Source organism: Pristiophorus japonicus, chromosome 13 (assembly GCF_044704955.1).
Source record: "Pristiophorus japonicus isolate sPriJap1 chromosome 13, sPriJap1.hap1, whole genome shotgun sequence".
Lineage (NCBI taxonomy): Eukaryota > Metazoa > Chordata > Chondrichthyes > Pristiophoridae > Pristiophorus > Pristiophorus japonicus.
Window position 1 is genome coordinate 157,981,692 of NC_091989.1, and position 20,593 is coordinate 158,002,284.

The window sequence follows — 20,593 nt, forward strand, 5'->3', positions numbered from 1 at the left end:
ACGCCACTGTGAAGCACCTTGGGACATTTTTCAATGTTAAAGGCGTTACATGCAATTTGTTGCTGTTATTCTTCCCAATATCGCCTCACATTTCTCTGCAGTAAGTTTCATCTGACATCTATCTGCCCACTCTACCAGCCTGTTTACAACCCTCTACAGAGTGTTGTAAACACAAAACAATCTAGAATCCACGACATAATATGAATCTACTAATTTGAAATGTTTTAATTAGGTGCAAATTATAAATTTAAATAGTTTATTGTTAGGTACTATATATTTATACATATAAAGTACACCATGCACAAATGTCAGGAAATTCAGTTATACACACTTATCTTATTAAAAATGCATAATTCTGTACCTGGCTTGTGGAGTTCCAAGGATCTTTTTTGTTGCTCCTTGCTTATAGCCATTTACAGAGACATCCAGAGGCTGATGCGGAACAGCACACCAACTTATTGCTGTAAGAGATTAAAAACAATCATTCCGCTTAACAACATCACAATTATCTTTGTACGGTAATGACTGTCATTAACTACATTTATTGTGTATGTATAATTTACTATCTATTGAGATCAAGAATTGCATCAAATAGTTGAACTGTGCACAGTAAATTGCCTTGCCTTAAAAAAACCATCATAGACCAAGATTAAAATGCTGCATTCTGAAAAGGAAATATGGGAATTTTATGATCAAAGCAACTTTTTTAATTAAAGGGAACTATCTATGAGGAGTACCTATACTTTCACTGCTACGTCAAGTCTCAAGGTTGAAGGGCTGGGGCTGATACAAAGCAGAACCATGTACCAGTTCCAATTTAAGAGCCAGCACAGCTATGAAGGGTTGAATGACCTACTTCTGTGCTGTAATATGATTCTACATCTGTCATCCAGCTGCTTTCATTGCTGTCACACTGGATTCTGCTCTTGGAACCATTAGTAATTTTAAATTTCAGCAATAATCAGGACTCTTCTCCTACTTCCTCTGCCCCATTGGTGGTTGTGCCTTCAGCCGTCTAGACCCCAACCTCTGGAATTCCTTCCCCAAATCTCTCTGCTTCTCCACCTCTCTCCTTAAAACTCATCTCTTTGACCAAGCTTTTAATTAACCCTCCCAATATTTCATCCTTTGGCTTGGTGTCAGTGTTTGTTTGATTATGGTCCTGTGAAACACCTTGGGATGTTTTCCTACATTAAAAAGCAATATATAAATGCAAGTTGTTGACTTGGGGTAAACAAAGGGAAGGTTCCTCCTCATAGTTAGAATATTAAAACATTTGCAAACCATATTTTGAGTGGGAGAGAGTACTTTACATTGAAAGCATTTCTTCTCGCACCCCTCCCCACCCCCAACCAAATACTTTAGGCACAGTGCACACCATGAAGCAGAAGCGGTCCAGGAAATATCCCCACTATTGGGCTCAAATTTGGCCAGTATATATTTCTGGCGCACTCACCAGAGGTGCCCCACTTTTGTAGAACGATTAGGGCGTCAAAAATCTTCAGGCCGAGTTTGGCCGCTCCCCAGCCTCTCCACGATGATGGCACAGCGTGGCAACTGGATTCGGGGGCAGAGCCAGGTCCCAGCGCTGAAAACAGTGCCGGGACCTCTGCACATGCACGCTAGAGTGTGCGCGCATGCGCAGTAGCTCCTCGCCCCCAGAATCTGTGAGTGTGCTCTGCAGGCTGTGTGGGAGGGGCCCGAAGTGCGCCACCCCTATCCCTGGCCGAATGGGATCCCTTATCGGCGGCCAGATTACCTGCCAGAATATCTGTATTTGCAAGTAAAATTTAAATTATGTTGACATATTGCAAAGTACTTGACGGTTGGCCATTAAGGTGTTTTATCAACATGCTGGCATGTACATGATTGAGGGCAACTCTGCTAGATTTTATTGCAATTGCCCATGAAAATGCAAATTATATCAACTTGCAGGCCGTGTTTTGATAGGACTTCTATTTTTTATTTGTTATTGATTGATTGCTTTTACTTTGGTCTTGGTGCTTTAGGTGCAGGGTTCCTTCTATTTTTTATTTGTTAATTAATTGCTTATTACTTTTTGTGCTTTGTTTAGTGCTTTGTAAGTCTTGGTGCTAGGTGCAGGTCCTCTCAGCTTCCTTGTATTTTTTTATTTGTTACTGAATGCTTATTTTTCTGCTTTGTTTAGTGCTTGGTGCTTTAAATGTACTGCTTTGTTTAGTGCTTGGTGCTTTAAATGTACTTACCTGCGCTGATTTCTTAACTTTCCGCAAGGGTTTTCTGTGCGGGCCACAAGTGGCCACATACGCTGGCCTAAGTTAGTTTGAAGCAACTATTAGCTGTCCAAACGAGCTTAAATGGCCAAAACAGGCATAGGTGGATGGTAACGTACCCTTTTGAAAAAAAAACTAAACGAAAAAAATCCTAATTAACTCACTTACACTGGCGCAAATTAAATGTGCAGAATTGCGATTTTGAAGATACTCCAAAATCAAGTTGCTCCAAAAAAAAATGGAGAACTCCTGGCCAAATTTGGGCCCAACAGCATGTTGACAAAACAAATCTTACGCATATTTATAAATCTGCAAGCATTCTGTATAAAACACGTTGTACGCAGCCAGTGAAAGCTTCATAGAATTACAATAACTTATATTTATATAGCGCCTTTAACGTAATAAAATATCTCAAGGCGCTTCACAGGAATGTTATAAAAAGATTGACACCGAGCCATACAAGGAGATGGTAGGGCAGATGACCAAAAGCTTGGTCGAAGAGGTGAGTTTTAAGGAACATCTTAAAGGAAGAGGAGTGTAGAGGTGGAGAGATTTAGAGAGGGAACCTAGGCAGCTGAAGGCACGGCCACCAATGGTGGAGCATTTAAAATCGGCAATGTTCAAAAGGCCAGAAGAGGCAGAATGCAGAGTTCTAGGGGATTATAGGGCTGGAGGAGATTACAGGAGATAAGGAGGGGTGAGGCCATGAAAGGATTTGAAAACAAAGATGAGAATTTCAAAATCGAGGTGTTGCTTAACTGGGAGCCAATGTAGGTCAGCAAACACAGAGCAGATGGATGAGCGGGACTTGGTGTGAGTTAGCACATGCACGGCAGAGTGTTGGATGACCTCAAGTTTATGAAAGGTAGAACTGGAGAGGCTTGCCAGGAGTGCATTGGAATAATCAAGTCCAGAGGAGACAGAGGCATGAATGAGTATTTCAGCAGCAGTTAAGTTGAGGTAAGGGCAAAGACGGGCAACATTACAAAAGGTGGAAATGGGCTGATAGAACCGATATGAGGTAGGAAGCTCAATTCGTGATCAAATATTACACCAAAGTTACAAACAGACATGGTCAGCTTTAGACAGTTGCCGGGGAGAGAGATTGAATCAGTGGAAAGGGAATGGAGTTTGTGGTGTGAACCGAAGACAATGGCTTCGATCTTACCCGATATTTAATTGGAGGAAATCTCTACTTATCCAGTGCTGGATGTCGGACAAGTAGCCTAATAGAATAGAGACGATGGAAGGTTTGACAGAAGTGGAGGAGAGGTAAAGCTGGGTATCATCAGCATACATGTGAAAACTCACGTTGTGTTGCCAGATGATGTCACCGTGGGAGGTGATAGTGCGGGATCGGGAAGAAAAGCCATTGCAGGTGATTCTATGGTTAAGGCTGGAAAGATAGGATTGAAACCAGGAGAGTACAGTCCCACCCAGCTTGATGACAGTGGAGAGGCATTGGCGAAAAACTTTGCGGTCAACCATGTCAAAGGCTGCTGACAGGTCCAGAAGGACGAGAAAGGATAGTTTACCTTTGTCGCAGTCAATTAGGATGTATTTATGACCTTGGTAAGAGCAGTTTCAGTATTGTCGCAGGGACAGAAGCTAGATTGGATGGATTCAAACAAGGACTTCTGGGAAAGATGGGCACGGATTTGGGAGACGACAAAATGTTCAAGAATTTGAGAGGAAAGGGAGGTTGGAGATGAGACGATAGTTTGCAAGGACGGAGGGGTCAAGGGTTGCGTTTTTGAGAGAAAAAAAGACTTGCATGATTACAGCGCCATCATGACCACCGGACGTCTCAAAGCGCATTACAGCCAATGAAGTACTTTTGAAACGTAGTCACTGCTGTAATGTAGGAAACACAGCAGCCAACTTGCGCACAGCAAACTCCCACACACAGCAATGTGATAATGACCAGAAAATCTTTTTTTGTTACACTGATTGAGGGATATTGGACACCAGGAATAACTCTCCTGCTCTTCTTCGAAATAATGCCGTGGGATCTTTTACGTCCACCTGAGAGGGCGGACGGGGTTTCGGTTTAATGTCTCATCCGAAAGAGGGCACCTCTGACAGCGCTCCCTCAGTACTGCACTGGAGTGTCAGCCTAGATTTTGTGCTCATGAGAGGGGTGATGATGGCAGATTTAATGGAAAGGGGGACAATACTGGAGGAGAGAGAACCATTAACAATATCTGCTAACATGGAAGCCAGGAAGGAAAGTTGGATTGTCAGCAATTTAGTAGGAATAGGGTCAAGAGAGCAGGAGCTTGGTATCATTGACAAGATGAGCTTTGAAAGGGCAGAAGGGGAGATAGGAGAGAAATTAGAGAAATATGCAAATCTAGGATTAAGGCAGGGGGAAAACGGAGATCAAGTAAGGTCCGGTGGACTAGGGTGAGGGAGTGAAATGAAAACAGACACCTGGTTCTATCCTGTATGTAAATTAAAAGGGAAAAAAGCTTGTATGGATCAAGCGGCTCACGATGTATATACTTCTCACTTTTCAATTTATTGCCGAAATAAGAAACAGTGAAGCAGTTGAACGGATGTACAATTACATAGAATATACAGCACAGAAACAGACCATTCGGCCCAACCAGTCCATACTGCCGTTTCTGTTCCACTCGAGTCTCCTCCCATCTCTCCTAACGTTTTTAGCATAACCCTCTATTGCTTTCTCCCTCATATGCCTACCTAGCTTCCCCTTAAATGTATCTATACTATTTGCCTCAACCACTCCCTGTGGTAGCAAGTTCCACATTCTCACCACTCTCTGGGTAAAGAAGTTTCTTCTGAATTCTCTATTTAATTTTTTGGTGACTATCGTATATTGATGGCCTCTAGTTTTGCTCTTCCCCACAAGCAGAAACACTCTCTCCCTCTCTGTTTACTCTACCAAAACCTTTCATAATTTTAAAGATCTCTATGATGTTACCCCTCAGCCTTCTCTTTTCAAGAGAAGAGAGATCCCATCTGTTCATCCTTTCCTGATAGGTATAAGAACATAAGAATTAGGAACAGGAGCAGGCCATCTAGCCCCTCGAGCCTGCTCCGCCATTCAATAAGATCATGGCTGATCTGGTCGTGGACTCAGCTCCACTTACCCGCCCTCTCCCCGTAATCCTTATTCCCTTATTGCTTAAAAATCTATCTATCTTTGACTTGAAAACATTCAATGAGCTAGCCTCAACTGCTTCCTTGGGCAGAGAATTCCACAGATTCACAACCCTCTGGGAGAAGAAATTCTTTCTCAACTCGGTTTTAAATTGGCTCCTCCGTATTTTGAGGCTGTGCCCCCTAGTTCTAGTCTCCCCCACCAATGGAAACAACCTCTCTGCCTCTATCTTGTCTATCCCTTTCATGATTTTAAATGTATCTATAAGATCACCCCTCATCCTTCTGAACTCCAAGGAGTAAAGACCCAGTCTATTCAATCTATCATAAGGTAACCCCCTCATTTCTCGAATCAGCCTAGTGAATCGTCTCTGTACCCCTTCCAAAGCTAGTATATCCTTCCTTAAGTAAGGTGACCAAAACTGCACGCAGTACTCCAGGTGCGGCCTTACCAATACCTTATACAGTTGCAGCAACACCTCCCTGCTTTTGTACTCCATCCCTTTCGCAACGAAGGCCAACATTCCATTTGCCTTCCTGATTACCTGCTGCACCTGCAAACTAACCTTTTGGGATTCATGCACAAGGACCCCCAGGTCCCTCTGCACCACAGCATGTTGTAATTTCTCCCCATTCAAATAATATTCCCTTTTACTGTTTTTTTCCCCAAGGTGGATGACCTCACACTTTCCGACATTGTATTCCATCTGCCAAACCTTAGCCCATTCGCTTAACCTATCTAAATCTCCTTGCAGCCTCTCTGAGTCCTCTACACAACCTGCTTTCCCACTAATCTTAGTGTCATCTGCAAATTTTGTTGCACTACACTCTGTCCCCTCCTCTAGGTCATCTATGTATATTGTAAACAGTTGTGGTCCCAGCACTGATCCCTGTGGCACACCACTAACCACTGATTTCCAACCGGAAAAGGACCCATTTATCCCAACTCTCTGCTTTCTGTTCGCCAGCCAATTCTCTATCCATACTAATACATTTCCTCTGACTCCGCGTACCTTTATCTTCTGCAGTAACGTTTTGTGTGGCACCTTTTCGAAGTCTTTTGGAAATCTAAATACACCACATCCTTCGGTACACCTCTATCCACCATGCTCGTTATATCCTCAAAGAATTCCAGTAAGTTAGTTAAACATGATTTCCCTTTCATGAATCCATGCTGCGTCTGCTTGATTGCACTATTCCTATCCAGATGTCCCGCTATTTTTTCCTTAATGATAGTTTCAAGCATTTTCCCCACTACAGATGTTAAACTAACCGGCCTTTTTAAACAGAGGCATTACATTAGCTGCTCTCCAATCCGCTGGTACCTCCCCAGAGTCCAGAGAATTTTGGTAGATTATAACAAATGCATCTGCTATAACTTCCACCATCTCTTTTAATACCCTGGGATGCATTTCATCAGGACCAGGGGACTTGTCTACCTTCAATCCCATTAGTCTGTCCAGCACTACCTCCCTAGTGATAGTGATCATCTCAAGGTCCTCCCTTCCCACATTCCTATGACCAGCAATTTTTGGCATGGTTTTTGTGTCTTCCACTGTGAAGACGGAAGCAAAATAATTGTTTAAGGTCTCAGCCATTTCCACATTTCCCATTATTAAATCCCCCTTTTCATCTTCTAAGGGACCAACATTTACTTTAGTCACTCTTTTCCGTTTTATATATCTGTAAAAGCTTTTACTATCTGTTTTTATGTTTTGCGCAAGTTTACCTTCGTAATCTATCTTCCCTTTCTTTATTGCTTTTTTAGTCATTCTTTGCTGTTGCTTAAAATCTTCCCAATCCTCTAGTTTCCCACTAACCTTGGCCACCTTATACGCATTGGTCTTTGATTTGATACTTTCCTTTATTTCCTTGGTTATCCACGGCTGGTTATCTCTTCTCTTGCTGCCCTTCTTTTTCACTGGAATATATTTTTGTTGCGCATTATGAAAGAGCTCCTTAAAAGTCCTCCACTGTTCCTCAATTGTGCCACCGTTTAGTCCTTGTTTCCAGTCTACTTTTGCCAACTCTGCCCTCATCCCACTGTAGACCCTTTGTTTAAGCATAGTACGCTCATTTCTGACATAACTTCCTCATCCTCAATCTGTATTACAAATTCAACCATATTGTGATCACTCATTCCGAGAGGATCTTTTATAACCTTGTAGTTCAGGTATTATCCTCTCCAGTGCTTCTATATCTTTTTTATAATATGGCAACCAGACTGTACACAGTACTCCAAGTTTGGTCCAATGCAAGTTTAGTATAACTTCTCTACTTTTCAATTCTATCCCTCTGGAAACAAAATCTAGTGCTTGGTTTGCTTTTTTTTTTAAAATGGCCTTATTAACCTGCGTCGCTACTTTTAGTGATTCGTGTATTTGTGCTCCGTAATTCCTTCGCTCCTCTACCCCATTTAAATTCTTAATTTCAAAGCAAATGTGGCCTCCTTATTTTTCTTACCAAGGCCGTTCCGGATTTCGGGTATTTCCGGATTTTGGAATGTCTTTCCGACGTTCCGAACTGCCTGAGGCGAGATGGGAGGCGGCAGCGAGTCTGGCGGCCCAGCAGGGTAGGAGAGTCCGGTGGCCAAGCAGGGAAGATCTGGCGGCGGATCTGGATTTCGGAACATTTTCCAGATTCCGGACGACCCCGCCACAGATCGGCCTGGTGTCCGGATTCCGGACCATTCCGAATTTCGGAACTCCGGATTTCGGACGCCCAACCTGTACCTCACACTTATCTGTGTTGGCATTTATTTGCCAATTATATGCCCATTCTGCAAGTTTATTAAAGGCTCAGAAATTGGGTGCGGAGGGTTCCTGCAGGCGGATGCCTCCGACTGCAAAAAAAATTACGAAAATAACTGGTGGTTCGGAGGAATGAATACTTCTGCTCCGAGGCCTAGATGCACAGCGCAGAGGCCCGTACATTCTGGGATTACGTGGGCCTGAGCCACCAATCGAAATGAAGTATTTGCTCATTGATAATACAGGGCTCCCATTACTATGAATGGGAATACCCCCCAAAACAAAGAAAACACAATACATAAATAAAAAAACACCTCACTTATTAAAATTATAGAAATTGAATTAAATTAAATGTTTCAGAAAAAAAAATTTAATTTTTTAAAATCTGTTTTAATAGTGTTAAAAATAAATTTACCTTAATGGACAGGTTTTTAATATAAAAATTTGTTCTTTTTTTCCAATCTTTTAAAACTCTTACGCTGGTAAAAGCAGGTCTCACACCTGCTTTTACCAGGCGTTAAGAGTTTTAAGGACATTTGCTGGGCAGATAACCCAACGCTCGGCCTGCATAGGCTCGTTACTTTTGCAGTCGTACGATCTGTCAAAAGAAATTTTGACAGATCGCAGGTGCAGGGATTAAGTCCAATGTCTTCTTAGAATGGCGCTGGACATTCGGTAAATTCAGCTTCTGAAAGGTAACAATTGTTTCTAACTTTTGACAAAAGTAATAATTGCATTTGGATGCAAGTCGTTTATCTTCCACTTTGAGCAATGTGTCTTTGTAAAATCACAAAGTCTGGGCATAATTTGCTTGTGAATTTAAAATTGATTAGATAAGAGTTGCTGTTAAACCACTTGGGAAGGGAAATTTAGCTGAAATTTAAGGGGATAATCAAGTTTTATTTTTGAAAAGGTCCAATCTATTGTGTTTCTGTCCAAACTATGTATTCGGAAAGAAGTTTTTTGGGAGAAACCGTTGTGTTGAAGGTAGCTAACATCCCTCAACTTGCAGACTGAATTGTTGTCTGGCATATTTTGGGGAATAATAGGTCCAAGAAGAGGTTCAGTTAAATAAAATTAAACAAAGAAAATGGGTTAAAACTTGGACCAAGTGGAAACGTTTGATCTATGTTTTAAAGATATTATGATAATATTGTATTAGACAGTAAAGTTCCTCCGGGCCTCATGAATGAAACGGTGAATACTATATAACACTGAATGAGAGGACGTGAGTGAGAATACAAGATGAAAACAGGAAAACTACACCATCAAAATGGAACTTTTTCATAAATCACTGTTCTTCGGTGAATTGACATAAATCACCTGGGTGCAATCTGGTATTAATGTACATTCTTGTGAAAGTCAGGGAAGTGTAGTAAATTGATGAACTTTCTCTTCGAGATGTTTGTTATTTCCTATACTGAACAAGAAAAAAAGAAATTTGATAGTCTGTCCACTACCCGAAACATCAGGACCATGCAGAGGAAGATGAGCAAAGATCTTCAGACACCTCATGATCTTTTTGCTCAGATTACCTGAAAGCCTGAGAATGGCTTGGATCAGATGTCATGTGTGGCATGATATTGGGATACCAGTGTGTGTGAATGAGTCTCAGACATGCTCAATTATCGACAACAGCACATCATGAAATGGCTAATGTGGCTCAGGAGAGTGAGACAACGTAAACATTTTTAAAAAATTCATTCACGGGATGCGGCTGACTCTTAAACGCCCTCTGGAATGGACTAGCAAGCCACTCAGTTATCAAGAAGAGTTGCTGTGGGTCTGGAATCTCATACAGGCCAGACCGGGTAAGGACAGCAGATTTCCTTCCCTTAGGACATTAGTGAACCAGATGTTTTTTTATACAAGAATCCGGTAGTTTCATGGTCACCATTACTGATACTAGCCATGACACATTCTCCATAGAGAAACCGACTTTGAAATAATCAGGACAGAGTTAAACACACTACTATCAGTCAGAGACATTCAAATTAAAAGTAAAGACAATGCTGATCAAATTAGGACTTCCTTACAGTGAGACTGGTCATCAGTTTCAAGGCCTCCACTAAGTACTGAACAAAGAAAGCTTGTAGGGAGACTAAAAAACAAAAAAAATCAGGGAGGCCGAGGCAAGACAAGGTGGCCATGGTTGTATTCAAATCAGCTACAAGCTGAAGGGGGGAAGACATGTAGGCCATACCTTACAGGTTGCATAACAAAACATGGATCCAAGTGAGGCGACCTCCATGAGGAAGCAGAGGACCTCAAAATGGTTAGGTTTGGAATCAGTGATAAACCAAGGTATAGCCTCTCAAAAGCATAATTTCAGTGATAATAGAGAAAGAACGCTAAAGCGGGTTCCTTGGGAAGACTGAGAGTCCTGTATGGGGAAGACCAGGAAGAATCCTCTGAACCAGGTGGGATGGGACACACCCTAACTCAAAACACTAAATTTGTCAAGGAATTAATAGGGTTCAGTTAAAGAGTTAGTATCACACTAAGACAAAAAGTGATTCAAGAATATTGCAAAAGACTTCAATGCAATCTTAAAAGGTAATGATAGCAGGTTATTTTAAAGTAAGAAATGTCTTGTGTTGATAAGTAATGTTAACTATTGGTTTGCCAAGTACAAACGTTGATGGTGATCATCATAAATCTAAAGCTTATGTGGGACTAAAAAAAGACAGCCCACCTCACAAATATAACTCTACCTGTCCTGATCCAGCAAAAGAACCCAAATGTTAACGGACTAGAAGTAATTGAATTAGGAATTGTATTTTGTAACGATGTGCGTTTTAAAATTGTTAATTGAAATAGAAAGTGTTAAACATGAGTTACAATCTGTCAATTAGATTATGAGAAAGGAATTATTCACAATTAATAGACAAAATGGTAGGAGAATTAGTAAAGGATGTGTTAGTAAAGAATAGAAAACATGAACCAAGGGCTGACAAAGATGGGGAACATAAGGAGAATGAATTTAAATTGCAAAGAAAACAAGAGCTGACAGGATAGCTAGGAATAGGAGCCAGGCAAGGTTAACAGGAGTAAACAGAATAGATATAGAAAGTATGTGGGAAGACGATGAGGTAATTAAAAAGATAATTGGCAAACAATGAGGCTAATCAGAATCAGGACCTTACTAGAGGTATCGTGTGTAACCTCTGTGACATTTGTGATGAATGTGGTACAGAAGGGACTGGACAACATGAGAGAGTAATCAAATCCCTTTGTTTATTCATGAAGAGCAACTGAGCAAATAGTTCAAAGAAACCACAACATCGACTATAATATGGTGCATCAGATAGGAATGGCATTTTTGGCCCTCTGAACTGAGGGCAGGGATGAGGAAATCATACTGCTGGTAATGGCACTCTTGTCAGCAAAGAATGGGAATCAACCTTGGGAAGTGTACTGGATAGTAGTCGACTGAAGTGAGTAAAGACTCTGGAATAGGTCTGATACACAAACAATATGAAGAATACGCAAACCATTTGACAAAGAATGCCAGAACTCAGATAGCACCGGACATAGAGTGCTGCACCCTAAACAGGACCATTTGAGTTTGTAGGTGTGATGTGGTACGAAAATGTACCACTCCAGCCTGCGGGTTTATAATTGATGAGGAATCATCCAACTGTAAGTTGAGTCAGAGACTCTGGGAAGAAGGACGGACTAATGTAGCCTACAAAGGCAAGGAAAGATACTGTGAGACCACCAGTGCTGCTTTTATTCCAGCTGGGACAAATCCAAATCGATTATAAAACATTGGTGCTGGCACACCATCATAATATGACCCACCTCCAAGTGAGGAAGTTTTGAAGAATAAGACGGTTCAAACAACCTCACACAATGGACATTATATACGCCCTCTAGACCTCAGTTTGAAATCCATAATCTACAGAACAAGAACCTCGCATATGCTGCAAAATAATAAACAAATAGAATAGGCAATTAAGAAACCAGGGGCTAGACTTTCCACGAGATGGTCAAGGCCCAATTCCAGCGATGTGGGACGTCTCAGCCTTGCTGATCGCTGGTACAAGGCCCATTTTTTTTTTGCGATTTTCCACTCGGCCTTAGCCCGGCGATGTGGAATGGGCGATGTGATTTTTCGGCGCTCTCACGATCACCCACTGAAAACAGAAATCAAAGAAAAAAGCTTCCCTAGCAACGCTATTCTGCGCATGTGTGGGATTTTTTTTCCGGCTGTCTTTCCCACGTTTAAGGTCGTCAGGGGTCATCCACACAGGCGCAGAAGGCAGAGGGAGGGACGAGAGAGAAAGAGAGTGCGTAGTGGAGAGACAACAGTGCAGAACTTTTGAGAGAAGATAGTTTACAGTGTAGGAGAGTTTATTGATATTTTTGTTTGATTTTCTTGTTGATTGTTTAGTTTTTATTTTTCGTTATTGGTGTTATAAATAGTTGCAAATTTAAAGTTTATAGTTGCAAGTTTAAAGTTTAGTGTTTAATTGCTGAATATGTTGGAAATGACTGATGCTGAGAGGAAAAGGGCTAAGCCCTTCAGTGATGAGGCCAATGAGGCCCGAGTGAATGCAGTGGAATCACGCTGGGACGATTTGAAATGGGGTGGACACGGCAAGCCGCCACCCCGCATATATCGTAAAATCTGGGCTGAGATTGCTGCGGTGGTGTCCTTGGCTTCGAACGAATGTAGGGGATCGGACCAGTGCTGTAAACGCTGGAATAGTTTGGTGGCTGCAGCGAAAGTAAGTTGCATTTTATGTTTTACTGCTTATATTTTATATTTTAATGATGCATGCAAATTTTTAGCTGAGCAATGAATCTCCTGCATTGCAAGTAATTCTTTAATTTTCTAGTTAAACTATGTTAACAGTAAATTGCAAATAATAATTTAAAAGATATATTTTTTTAGAGCAATGAGTGACCTGCATTTAATTCAACCTGGACATTCGATTGTATTAAATAACAACCCTTGACCTAAATTGTTTGTCATTCGTAAATGTGCTACGTGAACCAGCAGCATATAACATTTTAAACTGTTGATACGTCAAGATACTACTGAGTCCAGTAGCTTATGCCATGCCATGCTCTTTCGTCGTTTGCAGAAGATGTCCATCAATAAAGCCGGACGGGGGGGGGGGGGGGGGGGGGCATTGCACAGATGCAGCCCCTGATCTTCATCGAGAAGCGTGCACTCGCAATGGTTGGGCTCGAAAGCCGTGCGGTCACCACCGTGGTCTGGCTGAACCCAGCCATGTGTCTCGAGAGTAATGTGTAATTTGTTGCACTGTATTCTAAACAGTACTAAAAACTTAAGTATGTCCTGCAATTAAAATGCAAAATGCTATACTTGTAATGTGCTTATGTACTTATGATGTACTAAGGATGCATCACAGTTATGATGTACTAAGGCATAATGTCAGTGTATATGGCATATAAAGCAGGGATTGCAACAGTTACAGCTTTCTGGGATAGTTGATATTTAACGTCTCTTGGTAATGTTCATCTTTATGTTTTAATGAGATAAGTAAAAATGTCATCATCTGTGTTTTTAAGGTAAACCTGATACACTGGTACTGCTGGAGTCTGCGCCAGGAACGTCACCAAGCCATTCCCATGTACAAGAAGAAGAAAAAGAGGAAGAGGAAGATGAACCGGAGCCAGATACACACGATGTCGAGGAACAGGAACAGGAGGTTGAGCACGATTGGGAGGATGAGGGGGTGCTGGAGCTCCAGCACGATGAGACCTTGGATGTGGGAGGGTGGGGGGTGAACCTGCGGTCATCTCCATTGAGAGTGATGAGGCACCGGGACCAAGCGGTGTGCAGCTGGTGGCGCCAAGACGTGACATTTTTCACCCGCCGACCCCATGGAGGTCGGGTCAGCGAGGTGAGCAATCGCCTACCTCGGACGGGAAGACGGAGTGCTTGATCTCCCTGTGCAGAGAGACGGTCGCGATAGGTCGCAACCTTATCCAGGGGTTCGATGGGTTCTCCACAAACTGGAGCCAGTTCTCCATGAATTTCTCCATGAGTTAGCACGGGAGACCTTGGAGGCGATTCTGGAGCAGACCGCCGCAACCAATGCCCTTCAGCATGTGTTGCTGGCTGGACATGGCGCTGCACCCCAAGATGTCGCGTCGGCTCAGAGTGCAACCCCTAGCACTCAAGTGCGTACAGAGGACACAGTTCTTCCTGACACGGAAGAGGAGCCTCAGGCTTTGGCTTCCACTCCGTCACCTCCACCATGGCAGGAAGTCTTGTCGTTGCACGCTGCATAACACGTTTTGGTCTCCACAGACCGACACAAACGGGCGGGTGGTGTAAAAACATGGGGTGGGAAAGGACCTGGAGGGTAGGGTGGGGGGTTTGTTTTTAAAATTAATTGTTAATGTTTTTACAAGTTTGTTCATTTGTTCATGGTTGTTTGGGGTGGGGGGGGTGGGGGATGGGGGGGGGGGGGGGGGGTGCTGATAAAAAAAAATTCTGAAATCAGCTTCCTCTTCCTCCTCGCCGGCTGGCTCTCCCGTCTACTCTCCTTCTGTAGGTGGACCTGCAGCTCCATCTGGCATTAGTTGTCCTCTCCTTATAGCTAGGTTTAGCAGCATGCAATACAACACAATAAACTCAGTGACTTGGTCAGGGTGGTACTGTAGGCTGCCACCAGAATGGTCCAGGCATCTGAAGCGCTGCTTTAGGACCCCAATTGTCTTTCAGACGATGTTGCGTGTTGCTATGTGGCTTTTATTGTAACGCTTCTCTGCTTCAGTGACGGCATTATGCAGAGGGGTCATCAGCCAACTGGCAAGGCCATATCCCTTATCCCCCAGCATCCAACCGTGACCTTCTGGCTGATTGACAAACAGGTCAGGGATAGCACTCTCATGTAGGATGTACGCATCATGGATGTTTCCAGGAAATGTAGCATTTACTGTCATGATTATTTGTTTGTGGTCGACAACAAGCTGCACATTTAGGGAGTGGAACCCCTTTCGGTTATGAAACACCTCTGCGTTCTTTAAGGGAGCTTTCAGGGCAATGTGCGTGCAGTCTATTGCTCCCTGCACCTTGGGGAAGTCTGCTATTCTGTAGAAACCCAAAGCCCTCTCGGTCGGTGCCTCCCTGGTCATAGGGAAGCTTATAAAATCCATCTTGCGAGTGTAAAGGGCTTCAGTCACCTGCCGAATACAGCAGTGTGTGGCGTGCTGAGAAATATCGCCAGCTGAAGCCTGAAAAGATCCCGAAGCGTTGAAGGCTAGGGCAGCAGTAAACTTAACCTCAACGGACCGTGCAGTTCTGATGGTGCTGGAAGGCTGAAGATCCTCCTTGATGAGCTGGCAGATCTCATCGATGACCTCCTTCCAAAAGCGTAGCCTCCTTAGACACGCGTTTTCTGTCAATTTGAGGTAAGATTGCGTTTCTTTGTACCTTCGTTGACTGTACTCTTGCCTCCTCTGTCTCTGTCTTCGGATTTCTCTGCCATGTCTTCGATTGATCCTTTCAGAAACCAGCTTGTGAGCAGTTACGAGTAATGGCGCAGAAAGCATAGGCCCCATCACTATCAATAATTATTTTCAATTGCTATAAATGAACTTAAGAACGTGAATCTATTAAACTCTATGTATTCCATAAAAAAATGCCTAATCCACTGTAATACTATTAAGAATATTTGAAAATCTGAGCAGATCTATTAATGCAGGACCCATAAATCACTCACAACCATCTAACATGTCTTTTTGGCTGTCTCCCCCTTCCTCCGTTCTTCAAAATGGCGCCTGTAGTGCCCATTCCCTTCTGTAAGGCCTGGAAAAAGCAACTATTTCTCAGCGATGTTTTCGGCCTTACATCAGCCCGGCCTTGTGCCGAAAGTAGGGATGGGCCTTGTGTGGGCAATCAGCTCGGCGATCAGTTCGGCGAAGTTAGCTGAAACTTGGGGGCCTAGTTTTCCGGCAATATTTCTGGCCTAGTTTCCACTTTTTCCTCAAAATGGGAGATTGAGGTCCATTTTGGGTGATAGATGGGCAAAAGATGGGCGATGTGAAGTGGAAAGTCTGGAAGTCATGAATGGTGTGAAGTTACACCCATGGGTTAGATTATTTCAGATGGGTTTCATGATAGCCCAGATAATAGCATTAGGGATCATGGTCATTGCATTATGTCAGGTAGGGAAATCGAAGAGGTAAGGCAACCCATCGGGAATTTTTTTTTAAAAGTAGGACATGTTGACATATGAAAATCGGTCAATTCAGCTTCTGAATGGTGCGAGTGTGGAAAAATGTGGTAGGTATCATGAGAGAGACATAGATTTCACTTAGCGACAGCTGGTCTTTTGCGACCAACCAGCCTTCAATATTCATAATAGGATATTCTTCTAGATTAGAAATATTGGGCCCAAGTTTCGGCCTCAGTTGCTCCTGATTTTTTGGAGCAACTGGTGTAGAACGGAGTATCTTAGAAATTCAAATTCTCGGCATTTAGTTTGCTCCAGTTCTAGTTAGTTAGAACAGTTTCACTTTGGAACAGAATTTTTTTTTCCAAAAGGGGGCATGTCCGGCCACTTACACCTGTTATCAAAGTTTCGGCAGTGAAAACTTACTCCAAACTAACTTAGAACGGAGTAAGTGAAGATTTTTGTATGCTCGAAAAAACCTTGTCTACACTTTAGAAAATCAGGTGTAGGTTACAAATCAGGCGTAGGGAATTGGGGGGGGGGGGGGGGTTTAAAGGGAAGTTTACAAACATTAAACACTTCAGTTTTACAAATAAAGAGCCATCATCAATAATAAATGATAAAAACATCAATAAATCAACCAATAAATCAATCAAAAAAACTTAATAAGAATTATTTTTTTTTTAAATCAATAAATAAAACATTTTCTACTTACCGACTGCAGCACCTGGACCCCTCCAAGAGCGTGCTGGGATACCCCCCCCAACCCCAGTGTGTCTCTGTCAGTGTCTCTATCTGTCTGTCTGTGTGTGTCTCTCATTCTCTGTCTGTCAGTGTCTGTGTTTCTGACAGCGAGGGGAGGGGGGTAGAGGGGGAGAGGAGGGAGGAAGGAGAAGGGGAGGGGGGGGGGAGGAGAAGGGGAAGGGGGGGGGGGAGGAGAAGGAGACGGGGGGGGGGAAGGAAGGAGACGGGGGGGGAAGGAAGGAGACGGGGGGGGAAGGAAGGAGACGGACGGGGGGGGAGGAAGGAGACGGACGGGGGGGGGAGGAAGGAGACGGGGGGGGGGGGGGGAGGAAGGAGACGGGGGGGGGGGGGGAGGAAGGAGACGGGGGGGGGGGGGAGGAAGGAGACGGGGGGGGGGGAGAGGAAGGAGACGGGGGGGGGGAGAGGAAGGAGACGGGGGGGGGGGGAGGAAGGAGACGGGGGGGGGGGAGGAAGGAGACGGGGGGGGGGGAGGAAGGAGACGGGGGGGGGGGGGAGGAAGGAGACGGGGGGGGGGGGAGGAAGGAGACGGGGGGGGGGGGAGGAAGGAGACGGGGGGGGGGGGAGGAAGGAGACGGGGGGGGGGGGAGGAAGGAGACGGGGGGGGGGAGGAAGGAGACGGGGGGGGGGAGGAAGGAGACGGGGGGGGGGAGGAAGGAGACGGGGGGGGGGAGGAAGGAGACGGGGGGGGGGAGGAAGGAGACGGGGGGGGGGAGGAAGGAGACGGGGGGGGGGAGGAAGGAGACGGGGGGGGGGAGGAAGGAGACGGGGGGGGGGGGAGGAAGGAGACGGGGGGGGGGGGGAGGAAGGAGACGGGGGGGGAGGAAGGAGACGGGGGGGGAGGAAGGAGACGGGGGGGGGAGGAAGGAGACGGGGGGGGGAGGAAGGAGACGGGGGGGGGAGGAAGGAGACGGGGGGGGGAGGAAGGAGACGGGGGGGGGAGGAAGGAGACGGGGGGGGGAGGAAGGAGACGGGGGGGGGGGGGGGGGGGAGGAAGGAGATGGGGGGGGGGGGGGGAGGAAGGTGACGGGGGGGGGGGGGGAAGGAAGGAGACGGGGGGGGGGGGGGAAGGAAGGAGACGGGGGGGGGGGGGGAAGGAAGGAGACGGGGGGGGGGGAGGAAGGAGACGGGGGGGGGGAAGGAGACGGGGGGGGGGAGGAAGGAGACGGGGGGGGGAGGAAGGAGACGGGGGGGGAGGAAGGAGACGGGGGGGGGGAGGAAGGAGACGGGGGGGGGGAGGAAGGAGACGGGGGGGGGAGAGGAAGGAGACGGGGGGGGGAGGAAGGAGACGGGGGGGGGGAGGAAGGAGACGGGGGGGGGAGGAAGGAGACGGGGGGGGGAGGAAGGAGACGGGGGGGGGAGGAAGGAGACGGGGGGGGGGAGGAAGGAGACGGGGGGGGGGGAGGAAGGAGACGGGGGGGGGAGGAAGGAGACGGGGGGGGGAGAGGAAGGAGACGGGGGGGGGAGGAAGGAGACGGGGGGGGGGAGGAAGGAGACGGGGGGGGAGGAAGGAGACGGGGGGGGGGGAGGAAGGAGACGGGGGGGGAGGAAGGAGACGGGGGGGGGAGGAAGGAGACGGGGGGGGGGAGGAAGGAGACGGGGGGGGGAGGAAGGAGACGGGGGGGGGAGGAAGGAGACGGGGGGGGGAGGAAGGAGACGGGGGGGGGAGGAAGGAGACGGGGGGGGGAGGAAGGAGACGGGGGGGGGAGGAAGGAGACGGGGGGGGGAGGAAGGAGACGGGGGGGGGAGGAAGGAGACGGGGGGGGGGAGGAAGGAGACGGGGGGGGGAGGAAGGAGACGGGGGGGGAGGAAGGAGACGGGGGGGGAGGAAGGAGACGGGGGGGGGAGGAAGGAGACGGGGGGGGGAGGAAGGAGACGGGGGGGGGAGGAAGGAGACGGGGGGGGGAGGAAGGAGACGGGGGGGGGAGGAAGGAGACGGGGGGGGAGGAAGGAGACGGGGGGGGAGGAAGGAGACGGGGGGGGGAGGAAGGAGACGGGGGGGGGAGGAAGGAGACGGGGGGGGGAGGAAGGAGACGGGGGGGGGGGAGGAAGGAGACGGGGGGGGGGAGGAAGGAGACGGGGGGGGGGGGGAGGAAGGTGACGGGGGGGGGGGGAGGAAGGTGACGGGGGGGGGGGAGGAAGGAGACGGGGGGGGGGGGAGGAAGGAGACGGGGGGGGGGGGGAGGAAGGAGACGGGGGGGGGGGGAGGAAGGAGACGGGGGGGGGGGAGGAAGGAGACGGGGGGGGGAGGAAGGAGACGGGGGGGGGAGGAAGGAGACGGGGGGGGGGGGAGGAAGGAGACGGGGGGGGGGGAGGAAGGAGACGGGGGGGGGGGAGGAAGGAGACGGGGGGGGGGGAGGAAGGAGACGGGGGGGGGGGGAGGAAGGAGACGGGGGGGGGGGGAGGAAGGAGACGGGGGGGGGGAGGAAGGAGACGGGGGGGGGGAGGAAGGAGACGGGGGGGGGGAGGAAGGAGACGGGGGGGGGGAGGAAGGAGACGGGGGGGGGGAGGAAGGAGACGGGGGGGGGGAGGAAGGAGACGGGGGGGGGGAGGAAGGAGACGGGGGGGGGAGGAAGGAGAGTGGGGGGGGGAGGAAGGAGAGGGGGGGGAGGAAGGAGAGGGGGGGGGGGAGGAAGGAGAGGGGGGGGGGAGGAAGGAGAGGGGGGGGGGGAGGAAGGAGAGGGGGGGGGAGGAAGGAGAGGGGGGGGAGGAAGGAGAGGGGGGGGGGAGGAAGGAGAGGGGGGGGGGAGGAAGGAGAGGGGGGGGGGGAGGAAGGAGAGGGGGGGGGGGGGGAGAAGGTGGGGGGGGGGAAATGAGAACGGGCCGGGCCCGGCCGGGCCCAAAACTTCGGGCAGGGCCCGTCCCCAGCACCAGATTTACAGGTAGGTGGCGTTGGGTCGGGTCGGGTCCGGTGTCCGTGGTCGGGAGCGCGGGTCAGGGTCGGGAGCGCGGGTCGGGTCGGGGGGGCGGGAGGGAGTTCGGGTCCGGTCGGGTCGGATGCCAAATGCATTGCAAAAATGCTGCAGTCTTTAAAAGGTTAATGTTTCAAAGACAAATACCAGGATTGAGATTCTGAATAATATTTATAAAAATGTTTTTTTTTAAGTTGTACTCAGTACCTGCTGCACAAGGTACAAGTCTCCCGTTGCTGGGATCGTGGCTGCTTTGTGCTGAATGGCGACTGTGCACAAACTCCAACTGCGACTGTAGCAGCATTACATCTTGAACTCTAAATTCTTTTGGGAGTGAGGTAATGTGGCGACATCTGTTGGAACACAAGGGAAAACAAGCAGCAACTGAGAATGTTTTCTTTGGATTTAGGATCTTTGATGTGTCACTATCAGAGTTCAGACGATTTCATCCTCAAACAGCTTTTATTTAAATATGTGGCAACACCTTGTGGAGCGCATGCAACTCAGTTTTCACAAATTTTTTTGCTTACATTTTATTGAATAATAAAGAAGTTTTTCTTCCAACAGAATGAGATTTTAATCTACCTAGGATTGTTACATGTCGTAAGATTTAAGTTTACTCTTCATGATAA

At 47.1% G+C, this 20,593-nt stretch overlaps 1 protein-coding gene across 3 annotated transcripts in view; it reads right to left on the reverse strand.

Moving 5' to 3' along the window:
• Window positions 1-20,593, reverse strand: part of adat1 (adenosine deaminase tRNA specific 1) — a 79,785-nt gene that overhangs the window by 37,295 nt on the left and 21,897 nt on the right. For 2 of the 3 annotated variants that reach the window (XM_070898199.1, XM_070898201.1), the window contains exons 7-8: window positions 20,169-20,314; window positions 362-461 (exon numbers count right to left, since the gene is read on the reverse strand). In XM_070898199.1, the coding sequence (XP_070754300.1) occupies window positions 362-461; window positions 20,169-20,314 (246 nt within the window). Of the gene's footprint in view, window positions 1-361; window positions 462-14,619; window positions 15,615-20,168; window positions 20,315-20,593 lie in introns of those variants that run through there. The other variant, XM_070898200.1, reaches the window with a different exon arrangement.